The sequence below is a fragment of the Convolutriloba macropyga genome, chromosome 8 (genome assembly GCF_964194025.1).
Source record: "Convolutriloba macropyga chromosome 8, txConMacr16.3, whole genome shotgun sequence".
Classification (NCBI taxonomy): Eukaryota; Metazoa; Xenacoelomorpha; order Acoela; family Convolutidae; genus Convolutriloba; species Convolutriloba macropyga.
Window position 1 is genome coordinate 4,559,423 of NC_134475.1, and position 13,267 is coordinate 4,572,689.

General features: G+C 34.4%; 1 protein-coding gene across 1 annotated transcript in view; it reads left to right on the top strand.

Moving 5' to 3' along the window:
• LOC142344399 (protein sel-1 homolog 3-like) overlaps window positions 1-13,267 on the top strand; it is a 43,764-nt gene that overhangs the window by 15,927 nt on the left and 14,570 nt on the right. The window contains exons 2-5 of the mRNA XM_075396011.1: window positions 580-1,007; window positions 5,590-5,965; window positions 7,861-8,431; window positions 8,842-9,004. Of these exons, the coding sequence (XP_075252126.1) occupies window positions 580-1,007; window positions 5,590-5,965; window positions 7,861-8,431; window positions 8,842-9,004 (1,538 nt within the window). The remainder of the gene's footprint in view (window positions 1-579; window positions 1,008-5,589; window positions 5,966-7,860; window positions 8,432-8,841; window positions 9,005-13,267) is intronic.

A 13,267-nucleotide genomic window follows, 5' to 3' on the forward strand; every position in this document is an offset into this window, starting at 1 on the left:
AACAAAGTTGAAGGAATTTTTCACTATTGTTTTGTTTAATTTTGTTAAGGTCTTCGGAATCAAAAAATGGAATCCATAGATAAAAACCAGCCCTTGAAATGGCGAGACCATGACTTTTAAAATGTTCTGATAATAAATAACGCATACGCCGCTCTCAGCTCTGCGAGCACAAGTATGCTCACGTGCACACATGAACGCCCAAACCCACATAAATTACTGATTTAAATTACTGATGTTAAATTAACTTCATTCACAGTTTCTACACTGTGAAATGTGCCGAATTCTTGCGAAAAATCCAAAAAAAAATCTACTTTGCGAGATTGATTCAGTTTTATAAGAGCTTATTCTCTACACAAAAGATACATCGGTCACATGCATCTTAACAAAAAAATTCCCCTGTCATAAAGTTCTACCCCCAAAATTGGGGTTGAAACAACAAACTTATTGCAAGCTTTGATCAATGTTAATTAGAATCTTCAGATATTCAAAAACAAAATGATAAATTATAGAGAGCAGTCACTGCATGATCCTCTTTCGATTGCAATGTACATGAAATCATTTATTGTTATTGTTTTTCAGTAAATTTCAAAGGCGATCAAGAGTATGTGAAGCAGGACACCATTCGGATAGTTCTCAGACCAGTCTACCAGCGCCCCTTCAAATACCCAAACGCCTGCCTTACGTTCTTCGGACGCCTCTCGCTGTCACGAGAACGTCTGGTGGTGCCAGAATGTCCTCTAGACAATGATTTCATCGAACTAATTGGGAATCGCCCTGTAATGTTTAGAGGCAAGCGTTTTGGAGTTGTGAAAAAGTTACCGCATGTCATGAACAAACAGCTTCGGGTTGATTTTGATAAAAAGGGAAATGTTCTGGATGAAATATCGATTAGTTTTGACTTGTATTTACTGGACTATCCGGCTAGAGGTTTGCAGAGTATATATCATCAAATGACGATCGGGGGGTTTATCAAGAATGTGGCGCCTCAGTTGCTTCTCGAACCAAATGTAAGTAGGGTTTTATTATTTGTTTTTGCTTTCTGCTCGACTTTAAGCGACATAAGGTTTTTTTTTCAAGTTTTTTTTAAACAAGTAAATTAAAATTATAACCATACGGTTAAATATACTTGAAACAAAAAATACTTCAAATCATTCAAACAAAATAAAGTAATAAACATCAACAAATTTCTTAAAGAATCACATTATAAAATTTTCTTCCGATTGTTTTCTTCCTAAAAATAAAAATAACTTTTAAAAGCTCCTACGTTACTATCCAAAGGAATTTTTTCGTCTCAATTATCTATAACATCTTTTTTTCTGAAACTCATTGGTACCTGAATAGTCAAAAGAGATGTTGGTACTGAAACCTCGACAAGACTAGCCAAATGGTCTGGTTTAGTAGATTTTAAAATTTTATTAGAGCTAATGTTTCAAAATTAAAAGGACCGGTAAAATCTAATTGACAAAATGTCATGTTTCAGGTATAAGTTGTTTTTGACAAGCAGCGCCAAAATAATCATTTGTTGAAATAAACAATTATGATTCAATCTTGCTACTAATATGTTTTTCAATTTCTTCATGTTTTACAAAAACAGGAAACTTAGGATGTGGTAAAAAATAAAGGTATGATCATCTGAGAATAGTGTAAACAAATTAATTCGAACTTTTTTTGTAAAATTATTTGATGCATGAATTCAATTATTTTTGAATTCAATATCTTGCCATCTTTTGAATGTTTTTCAAATCTTTTCTGCGGAACACAATTTGAAAAGCTGTATTTTTGTAGAAAACGGAAACATGGAGGCTTGGTAAAATGTGTGATCGACCATAATGTTCCTCCCTGCTTACCCACATCCTTGGCTCAAATTTTTAACAATGAACTAAAATTACGAAGGTATCAAAACAAAACATCCTGTAGTTTATATTGTAAAAATTTAAATATGACGGTTTTCCAATTGAAACCAGAAATTAATACCAGTCATGCTTAGTCATTGCGCTCGTATTGTATTCCTTGCTATCCAAAGAAATTTTCTTGTATAGGTTCACTGACTTTTCTACGGCTCGATGAACTTTGGTAGTTTTTTTTTCATTTTTAATCAATCAAGTGACAATGAGGCAGACACTATATAATATAAAAGTCAATTTAACAAATGAAAACAAGTGTTAAGGTCAATCGAAAGAACAAAAGTTGGATACAGCCGGAAAAGTCCATATACAATCCAAAATTACTCATTTTTTTATTAGTTAATCATTTTTTTTCTCATTTTTGATAAAACAAGCTTGGGCGAGTAACAAAAAGTAAGAACAAATGCTGGTTAAAGAAATAATGATTTTTTTTCAAAACGAATGGGACCAGTGTCAGTTATACGGTTAGGTAATGAATGGAACTACTAAAGATGTTCGAGCTTATCGATTTACTAAAACTAACTAACTTACAAAAGAAAACGACGAAAACCAATTAAAATCAGAAATTTGTGAATTCAAAGAATCTCGCGCCTTTTACGACTGTTATTAATAGCCGCATTGCGATAGCTGGGGCTATTATTGGCATTCCCTTGGTTTTTGTTGTCGTCAAGATCTTTGTTACGACCATATGACGTCACAATCATTTCTAATCTGCTTTTTGTTCTGCAATTTCAACTGAATTGCGTGCGTGGCGTCATTTTTTACTCTTAGTTGAGCGAGTTTTGTTCATTCGCGTCATAAAGGTTGTGGTCACACGCGGCTTACCTCATTCTCAAAAATGACTTCCTCGCTCTGAAATTGACTTTTCTTATCTTTAATTCCAGGAGATAAGGTTAAGTTAATGTGTATCACTCTAATTGACAGTTATTTGAGAGCACCTAATAGAAGCTTCAATAAGTTGTACAGATTCTTGATCAAAATTTAACATTTCAGCATTTAACAGTAAAAAATTTTTTCGTCTATTTCTTTACTATCGTCTGAAGACCGCAGATCTACAAAGATATTGCGGCTATTTTCTGGTAATCTCTCTTGTTAAACTTGAAGTCATCATCATAGTTTCCATTATGAATTACAACAACGACGAAACTCGCCATTAATGAGATTGGCGGTCAGACAAAAAAGGAGAGCAAAGAAGGGCCCAACTCAAATAACCACTCGTCGTTTTTGAAAACAAATGGTATCAAGAACCAAACGTTGTTGTGAAACATAATAAAGTAAAAAGCCGCATGAAACCTTTCGTTAATTAGTTTGTGTGGCTTAAAAAGGACAGCAGAGACGGTCAATACTCATTTAACCATTCATACTTTTTGAAATTAAACGTGCCAAAGATGACATCATTTTTGAAACTTTTTAAACAAGATAAGATTGAAACAAATCTCATTGGGCAACCATCGATTGAGGCCATTAATGAGAATAATTGCCAGGAGAACGGGCCAAGCTTCAAAAGTTCAAAAATTTTCTTGAGTAAAATACAGTCAAATTTGTTCAAAGCTTCAGATACCAGAATAAATAGAGTAATTCGATCATGACTTATTAGGGAGACAAAAAATAATTATTTTTAGTTTGAAATAACATTTTAAAAATTGTCAAATTGGTATGAACCTTAGATATAACATGAAGCCATTAAAAACAGTGTTCAAAGATGCCTAATTAGAGAGCTTATTAAACATGTCATTAATGATACCAAGGGAGTAAACAGTAGGAACTACAGAAACTTAGAAATTACAATTTGTTTGACAGCAGGTGTGGTCAAATTCGTTATAAACGTTGGATAGGTATCTAAAACTCTATGAAAGACTCAATTATATGTCACAAGAGCCAACTAGACCAACAAAGTCCTGACCAGACGAAGTAGTTAGGGCGTCAAACAGGACGTCAATTGAGACCAAAGTCATTTTAAATTATCTATATATTATGAAATTACTAAGCTAATATAAAAATGGTAATAATTATGAAAACAAATGACGTCTCAGCAAAAGTTAAAGCATGAGCTCCAAGTTTTTTATTGATAAAAATGCGCTTACTTTCTGCTTTTTTTCTTTAGTTTTCTTTTTCTCTCATTCTTCTCGTTATATGTCATTTTCTTCTCTCACTAGCCAATTATTTAGTGAAAAGAAGGTGAATGCAAAGTAAGCCGAAATAAAAGCAAGACGAAAGTTATGTAATAGTTATGTAATCTATCAGAAATAATACATTGTTAACCATTACAATCAACACTTCGCATAGTATTATTATGCATAATGTATTCCAATGCACTAAAGAAACAAAAATACGTCAATTTTCAGACATCTAGTGGGTACGGGCCTCAGCGGACCGGTGTCCATGGCCATGCCTCTCATCCGCTGTGGGTTGTAATCCGGAAACCGCCGGCCGGTTATCGCAGCAAAGCCGCGACGCGAGCGTAGCGCTCCCACCGGCCCGCTAGGGGCAACTTAAAATACCGGTATCTTAAAATTTTTCGGCTTACTTTGCCTCATTTTCAAAATTCGGCTCGCTTGCCTATCGGCTTGCTTGACCACCGCCTGAATAGAAGCTTACTTCCGCCTGCGATCCGCTGAGACGAATTGGTGTTACGGTTTAAATCAAATAATGGAAGAAGAAAGCGCCAATTAAGAGAAACTACATTATTAATTGCTCTTGAACGAAGTTCATGGCAATTATTGTAAACGTGTGTATCTTTTTTCATGCAAATTTTTTGCTTGACAATTTTGCGCTTTTCTTCGAGAACATTCTTCTCAAGTGACTTTTCACGCTTTCGTTCTTCATTTTTGAGTGATCTCTATTGCTCTAACTCCGAAGTGAAGCTTGTTGCTAATATATATTGTTGCAGCAGAGCAAGAATAAGGTTCTGATGGAGCTGTTGGAAGTGCTTGGGGTCACGGTTCGGGTGGTCAATAGTTCGAATCCCGGGCGGGGACAGGATTTTTTTGCACCCATAATGAAAAATTGATCTAGGCTACAGCCCCTGAATTAACAGCCACAGCCTCGCCTGTCGCTCAAGAGCAATTCTTCCGACATTTGTCGGTTTATGTTTTTATACCAAAATGGCGCATAATCAGTGGTATAGAAGATTAGAAATTAGAAATTGAAATTAATGTCCGAAAAGAGACCCAAATAGTTGAAAATTGATGCAAGCTGGATTAATTACTACAACAAATGAGTTCTAACAAAGAGACCTCTATCAACTAGTTGAAGTTCCACCACCCTGTTTAAACAGTTTTAAACAATTGAAAACTCTGGCATCATCATGTCAAAAATTAAAATGAGATGAAAATAGTCATGTACCAAAAAATTTAACAACTCATTGCAAAAACTAAGGGGATTTCGAATTAAGAGAAGTCCCTCCTACATAATCTGTCAAAAAAGCCTAAATTTTATCGAAAATTACCTAAAAGTGAACAAAATTGGCGTTATATATGTCAATGTTCACAAAAATTTTTAAAACCCTCCAATGAAAATGTTTTATGCTTAAGGGGCTTTTCAGTGATACCACTCCACTCATAGCTTCTACGCTAAACATATCAATCGGCCAAAATTGCCTCAGCAAAAAAAACAGACGAGCAAGTGAAAACTAAAAAAGTTTTCTAAGTTTAAGATAGGAATAAGAATTTTTTCTTTTTCGCAGGGTGATCTGAGAGTTGAAATTGCTCAGCCAAATGGTCGAACGGAAGGATTTATCGCGCATACAAAACTGGCTCTAAGCACGTGGTATCATATTGTAGTTACAATAAGTGCAAAGGCTATTGGGTCTGTATCTGTCTGCAATTTCAACAAAAATGCACTCAATTTGGAAAGAAAATCTTGCGAAGATTACACGTTTCACTTCAAATTACCGATGCAATATGATCCGTATGTTAATAGTTTTGTTATCGGCGGAAGTCTGAAGTTTAACTCGATTCATGGATATGTATGCAACTTTGACGTGTTTCTCAATCGAATTATCACAGTGACGAAACACAGAACGAAGCAGAGTGAGCTCAGCTCACAGCTTGTTGACTTAGGCATCTATTTAGCTTCCTTTCCCTTGTGATCGATGATAAACTTGCCTGAAACACGTTTTTTTATTGACCAGACAGCGGAAAATAAAATGATCCTTTCATTGAATTGTCCTTTTTTTGACCTGCACTGCCTATATCTGGTTGATAAAGTTAAATTATCATTTGTTATTTTGCTCTACTTTGTAATTTTGTCTCCATAATGGATGTATTTGTATTTTTCTTCCTAAAAATGTTTATTCATTGCTCTCGAACGAAGTTTAAAGCAATTACTATAAACGTGTTGGTCTTTTTTATGCAAAATTTCTGCTTGACTGTTTTGACTTTTCGAGTGACTTTTACGCCCTTGACTTTTTCGTTTTGCGTGATCCAAGTTTCTCTGATTCACAAGTGTCCGCAGCTGAACTTAAATGGCAGCAGTTTACCACTAAAAATCAAATGATATAGGTGTAATTTAAAAATGGCAGCAGTTTACCACTAAAAGTCAAATAATATAGGTGTAATTTTTTAAAAATTTCATTAATGGTTATAGTTGTTTATTATAACATTTAATGACATTCAATGTCATTTGAATACCCCTTAGTGAATTTAGTTACCCCTACCCGCAACTGAAACAGGCTGCCATAGATTCGAGCTCACACTAATCGTTCGAGAGCAGATCTTCCGACGTTAGGTGGTAATGTTTAATAGTTTTGAAACTAAATTGGTTATCTTTTGATAGTTTCTTGGTATTGAATTTGCAGTTTTAACTATCACTGTCAGTTGAAGATGTAGCGATCATTGGTGTCCTGTTTTTGGTCTTTTTATGGTCTTTTTTGTCTGAGAAGTTTTAGTTTTTTACGAGTCACATAAGTCGCTATACACTCGTTAACCAAAGCAGGGGCTCAAATTAGAGTTTTACATAGTAAAGTGCCTTTTTTGTTATTTTTTCTGTACAATACGTATTGCTTTTTTGTTTATGCTAATCAATTAAAACTTGTTAGACTTCTAGTAGTAGTCAACTGGACCTTCAGAGAACATTCATTTAGACATTTAGTAGTTCTCCGTAAGCATCAGTAGGCTGTCACTTTTGTGATTATTTAACTTGTTATTAATTGCTCGTGAACGAAGTTCATAGAAATTATTGTAAACGTGTGTCTTTTTTATGCAAAATTTTCGCTTGACAGTTTTGACTTTTCGAGTGACTTTTACGCCCTTGACTTTTTGCGTTTTGCGTGATCTAAAATTCTCTCTCAATCACAATTTCAAGCAGCTGAACTCAATTGGCGGCAATTTAATACTAAAAGTCAAATGAAAAGTGCGCAGAAATTGGTGCCATTTTTCACTTTAAATCTTAATAGTGGTATATGTTAACCTCTACTGTGGTTATTTGAAGCTCACTATTGAACTTCTTAGTCCCATGTAGAACCCCCCCCCCCCCCCGGACTGGAGCAGGCTGCAATTGGGCTTCTTCTATTGGGTTTTTTTTCCAGAGGCTTTGTTTTTTTCATATTACCATTGCTCTGTTTTGTTTCGTTTTGATATTTTTCTTTTAAAAAACTGTGACTACTAGTTATTTCATCAAGTTGTTTTTCATACCATTGTTGTCTCTGATAAATTTGACCTTTTTCACGCTTCATGGCTTGATTTTTGCTTCATATAAATTGCCTTGTTCATTATTGAAGCAACTTGAACGAATTGTGCCCTGACTCGGTAGAAGTATACTACAAAAAGTCAAATCGAAAGGTAACCGTTAGTAGTTCTGTTACTAAATGTAAATTAAATTAATATTCGGCTATAAACTGTCGGCGTTTTCTAGCAAGTCACCTGACATTGGTCTCTTAGAATAAATCTGATTACGGATTATCAAAATTAAGCAATTTGTTTTCCGAGGGAAAGGAAAGATCGTGTTGCTGAACTAGAAATAGCAAAATTTGACACTCAATGTTCAAATTTTCTGACTAAAGTCGAATCGTTGATATATGGTCTGAAAGTCAGAGCCGAACATCGAAAACTACGAAACAAAAGCCCGGCTGTACCTTGGCATATGGCCGTCACAGAACACGAGCAAGAACAGAAAACGTGCGAACTTTCGGTAAAAGTTTTGGAAAAGCAAAAATTCATTCGAAGTGTGCTGAATAACGACATTTTGAGCGGCATCAATGTTTCGTTTCACAATGAGACGTATTTGCAACAGCTTGGACGGGCGCTGTATGTTAAAGCACGGATGGCTTTAGGAGTTGGTTTACATGAGTTCAAACATCAGTTAGTGCCCTATGTGTTGCAATCTTCTTGTCTTGGATGCAGTATAGCGTCGTACATGGCATCTGTCATGTACTTCTCTGGGTTTGGAGCGCCCTTGGACGAAGAGAAGGGTTCCGCGTACCTGCTTAGAAGCGCTCTTTTGGATGATAGACTGGGTCTTCTCTCTCTTGGGTTCAAATACTACTATGGACTGAATGGATATCCTGTCGATATGAGTATCGCCTGGAGGTAAAAAATAATTTACCCCTTATTCTGTACGACCTTGTTACGTATTGCTCAAAAAATGAATCTTACCCCCTCCCCCAGTTACACAGCACGTGCCATTACATGGTAAATAATAGTAAAAATAAAGCACATGCGTCTCAGGGGTGCAAATAATATGCACCCACTAAGCTGGGGGGAGGGGGCACAAACAGAAAAGATCCAAAAAAGTATATTAAATTGTTTAAAAAGTATATTGTTTTGACTGCGTCTTTCGATTGCCTCAACATTTCGTAGAGCTTGGATGTAACTAACCCATTTAAAAGCTTGCGCATAACTAAACCCTAAGTGTTTGGATAAACATTTTGGACAATTTAGTCCTGTGGAAATAGTTGGGGTGGAAACAGTTCAAGCTTTTTAATAACTTAGTGTGACAGGTACTATGTGGATGCCGCGTGGATGTTCCACGACGACAGAGAGGAGCACAAGGAGAGTGACGTCACTACTGAGATTGTGAGACTCACTGACAAGAAGACACTTGAGATGTACTTGGGAAAGGAGAGCCACTACTTCCAATGGCTGAAAATGCAGGCCAGCCAAGTTAGTACAATACCCCGCATAAACATACCTGTAAAGAATGGAAACAATTTAATGGGGCAATTTTAGCGTGTCTATTATTTTATGCATTTTTTTTAAATGTATAATTGCTCTCAGACGAATTTTATAGCGATTATATTAGTGCTGGGCTCCTTTTATTGCCATTTTTCGCCTTGACGCTTTTAACTTTTCTTGCTCACAAATGGGATACCGGCAACATTCGGAGGGCGTTAAGTTCTCTTAGAGCCTTTCGCTTTACTAGACTCTTAAGTATGCGATTCACCGAAACACGCACGCAGGCACTTGCGCCAGTCGTTTGAGAGCAATTTGCTCGACGTTATTTGGTTTTCTTCGACTTTTCTATATGATATTAGTATCATCTGGTATTTTCCTGCTTCTATGTCGAACTTGAGAGAGACAACTTTTTTGGATGATAGTTTTCGGCTGTTTGAAACTGTAGGGGTCATTGGTCATTGTTTTGTAAGACATTAGAAAGGTGTGGTATGAACCCGCAAATTTGAGAATAAATTAGTGTGCCTGGTTAGTTTATACGCAAAAGAACGAATAGGAAAGTTTGGCTCGAGGAGCTATCAAGGTTCAACGTGTCTGTCAACCTTTGACTTTTGGCGCAAATTTTATTCGATACTATATTGAAATGTCAACCTCGGAAATTGATGCCACAGTGTTTTGCAGAGTCTGAAAATGCGTTTCAAGTTGAAAATTGGCACAATTCTTGATTTTTTCAGTCAATTTTTGGCTTTTTTTCTATTAATTTCTTTATTTTTGGATCTTTTAACCGTCTTTTTGTCAAAAATCAGTTATTATGGCAACTTCTCTTTGATAATTCCTATACTCAACGCCTCTTTCCGCCTCGATGTAATTTTGTTTCATAAAATTGTACATATGCTAATCCGATTTAGTTTTTTTCCGATTTTCGTCAGTTTTTTTTATTTTGGTTGTAATTGCTAGAAATAGTTTTTTTTGCAACTTGCGGGACTTTAATTTCGTTTCAATAAAAATTCAATCATTTTTTGGCGTTAAATTTTGAAAAAACATTTAAAACTTTTTCATAAATGCAGTCTTAACATAAAAGTTCTTTGACCATTTTTTTGCTAAATGTTTCAATGTTTCTTATTTATGAGTTTTGCTGTTTCCTATTTTTTGTTATCCTCAGGAGCATAGATCTTTGTATCGGATGACTAGCTATCTTTTCTATGTCTTGAATGCTGAACAATGAAATAAAATTTCAATCATTTTTTGGCGATCCTAGTATTGCCAATCCCTCAAATGAGTTCTGCATTTTGCTAGAAAAACTTTAGTTTCCAGAACAGTTTTTTTACAGGAAATTACTCTCGGTTTTTTTTACAGGAAGTAGATTTGTTCATGCGGCATTTTGATCTGAAAGCGAAAGTGAGAAAAGCTGTCTTGGTGAACAGATTTTTGCTAAGCGAGAGAAGTTTTTTGATCATGCGCTGCGTGTAATGACTTTTTGACTTTGAAAAGTAGTTTTTGACTGAATTGCATATATAGATAATCGTTTTTGGCCGGTTTTTCGTCTAAGTGGCCCAGTTTTTTTGCTTTTAATTTGGTTTCTTGTAGAAATAAATTTTATTCGATTCTACCTTGAAAGGTCAACCTCGGAAATTGATGCCACAGTGTTTTGCAGAGTCTGAAAATGCGTTTCAAGTTGAAAATTGGCACAATTCTTGATTTTTTCAGTCAATTTTTGGCTTTTTTTCTATTAATTTCTTTATTTTTGGATCTTTTAACCGTCTTTTTGTCAAAAATCAGTTATTATGGCAACTTCTCTTTGATAATTCCTATACTCAACGCCTCTTTCCGCCTCGATGTAATTTTGTTTCATAAAATTGTACATATGCTAATCCGATTTAGTTTTTTTCCGATTTTCGTCAGTTTTTTTTATTTTGGTTGTAATTGCTAGAAATAGTTTTTTTTGCAACTTGCGGGACTTTAATTTCGTTTCAATAAAAATTCAATCATTTTTTGGCGTTAAATTTTGAAAAAACATTTAAAACTTTTTCATAAATGCAGTCTTAACATAAAAGTTCTTTGACCATTTTTTTGCAAAATGTTTCAATGTTTCTTATTTATGAGTTTTGCTGTTTCCTATTTTTTGTTATCCTCAGGAGCATAGATCTTTGTATCGGATGACTAGCTATCTTTTCTATGTCTTGAATGCTGAACAATGAAATAAAATTTCAATCATTTTTTGGCGATCCTAGTATTGCCAATCCCTCAAATGAGTTCTGCATTTTGCTAGAAAAACTTTAGTTTCCAGAACTGTTTTTTTACAGGAAATTACTCTCGGTTTTTTTACAGGAAGTAGATTTGTTCATGCGGCATTTTGATCTGAAAGCGAAAGTGAGAAAAGCTGTCTTGGTGAACAGATTTTTGCTAAGCGAGAGAAGTTTTTTGATCATGCGCTGCGTGTAATGACTTTTTGACTTTGAAAAGTAGTTTTTGACTGAATTGCATATATAGATAATCGTTTTTGGCCGGTTTTTCGTCTAAGTGGCCCAGTTTTTTTGCTTTTAATTTGGTTTCTTGTAGAAATAAATTTTATTCGATTCTACCTTGAAAGGTCAACCTCGGAAATTGATGCCACAGTGCTTTGCAGAGCCTGAAAATGCGTTTCAAATTGAAATTGGCACAATTCTTGATTTTTTTAGTTAATTTTCGGCTTTTTTATTAATTTCTTCATTTTTGGATCTTTTAACCGTCTTTTTGTCAAAAATCAGTTATTATGGCAACTTCTCTTTGATAATTCCTATACTCAACGCCTCTTTCCACCTCGATGTAATTTTGTTTCATAAAATTGTACATATGCTAATCCGATTTAGTTTTTTTCCGATTTTCGTCAGTTTTTTTTTTATTTTGGTTGTAATTGCTAGAAATAGTTTTTTTTGCAACTTGCGGAACTTTAATTTCGTTTCAATAAAAATTCAAGCATTTTTGGCGTTAAATTTTGAAAAAACATTTAAAACTTTTTCATAAATGCAGTCTTAACATAAAAGTTCTTTGACCATTTTTTTTGCAAAATGTTTCAATGTTTCTTATTTATGAGTTTTTCTGTTTCCTATTTTTTGTTATCCTCAGGAGCATAGATCTTTGTATCGGATGACTAGTTATCTTTTCTATGTCTTGAATGCTGAACAATGAAATAAAAATTCAATCATTTTTTGGCGATCCTAGTATTGCTAATTCCTCAAATGAGTTCTGCATTTTGCTAGAAAAACTTTAGTTTCCAGAACAGTTTTTTTACTGGAAATTACTCTCTGTTTTTTTTACAGGAAGTAGATTTGTTCATGCGGCATTTTGATCTGAAAGCGAAAGTAAGAAAAGCTGTCTTGGTGAACAGATTTTTGCTAAGCGAGAGAAGTTTTTTGATCATGCGCTGCGTTTAATGACATTTTGACTTTGAAAAGTAGTTTTTGACTGAATTGCATATATAGATATTCGTTTTTGGCCGTTTTTTCGTCTAATTGGCCCAGTTTTTTTGCTTTTAATTTGGTTTCTTATAGAAATAAATTTTATTCGATTCTACCTTGAAAGGTCAACCTCGGAAATTGATGCCACAGTGTTTTGCAGAGCCTGAAAATGCGTTTCAAATTGAAATTGGCACAATTCTTGATTTTTTTTTAGTTAATTTTTGGCTTTTTTTTTCTATTAATTTCTTCATTTTTGGATCTTTTAACCGTCTTTTTGTCAAAAATCAGTTATTATGGCAACTTCTCTTTGATAATTCCTATACTCAACGCCTCTTTCCACCTCGATGTAATTTTGTTTCATAAAATTGTACATATGCTAATCCGATTTAGTTTTTTTCCGATTTTCGTCAGTTTTTTTTTATTTTGGTTGTAATTGCTAGAAATAGTTTTTTTTGCAACTTGCGGAACTTTAATTTCGTTTCAATAAAAATTCAAGCATTTTTGGCGTTAAATTTTGAAAAAACATTTAAAACTTTTTCATAAATGCAGTCTTAACATAAAAGTTCTTTGACCATTTTTTTTGCAAAATGTTTCAATGTTTCTTATTTATGAGTTTTTCTGTTTCCTATTTTTTGTTATCCTCAGGAGCATAGATCTTTGTATCGGATGACTAGTTATCTTTTCTATGTCTTGAATGCTGAACAATGAAATAAAAATTCAATCATTTTTTGGCGATCCTAGTATTGCTAATTCCTCAAATGAGTTCTGCATTTTGCTAGAAAAACTTTAGTTTCCAGAACAGTTTTTTTTACTGGAA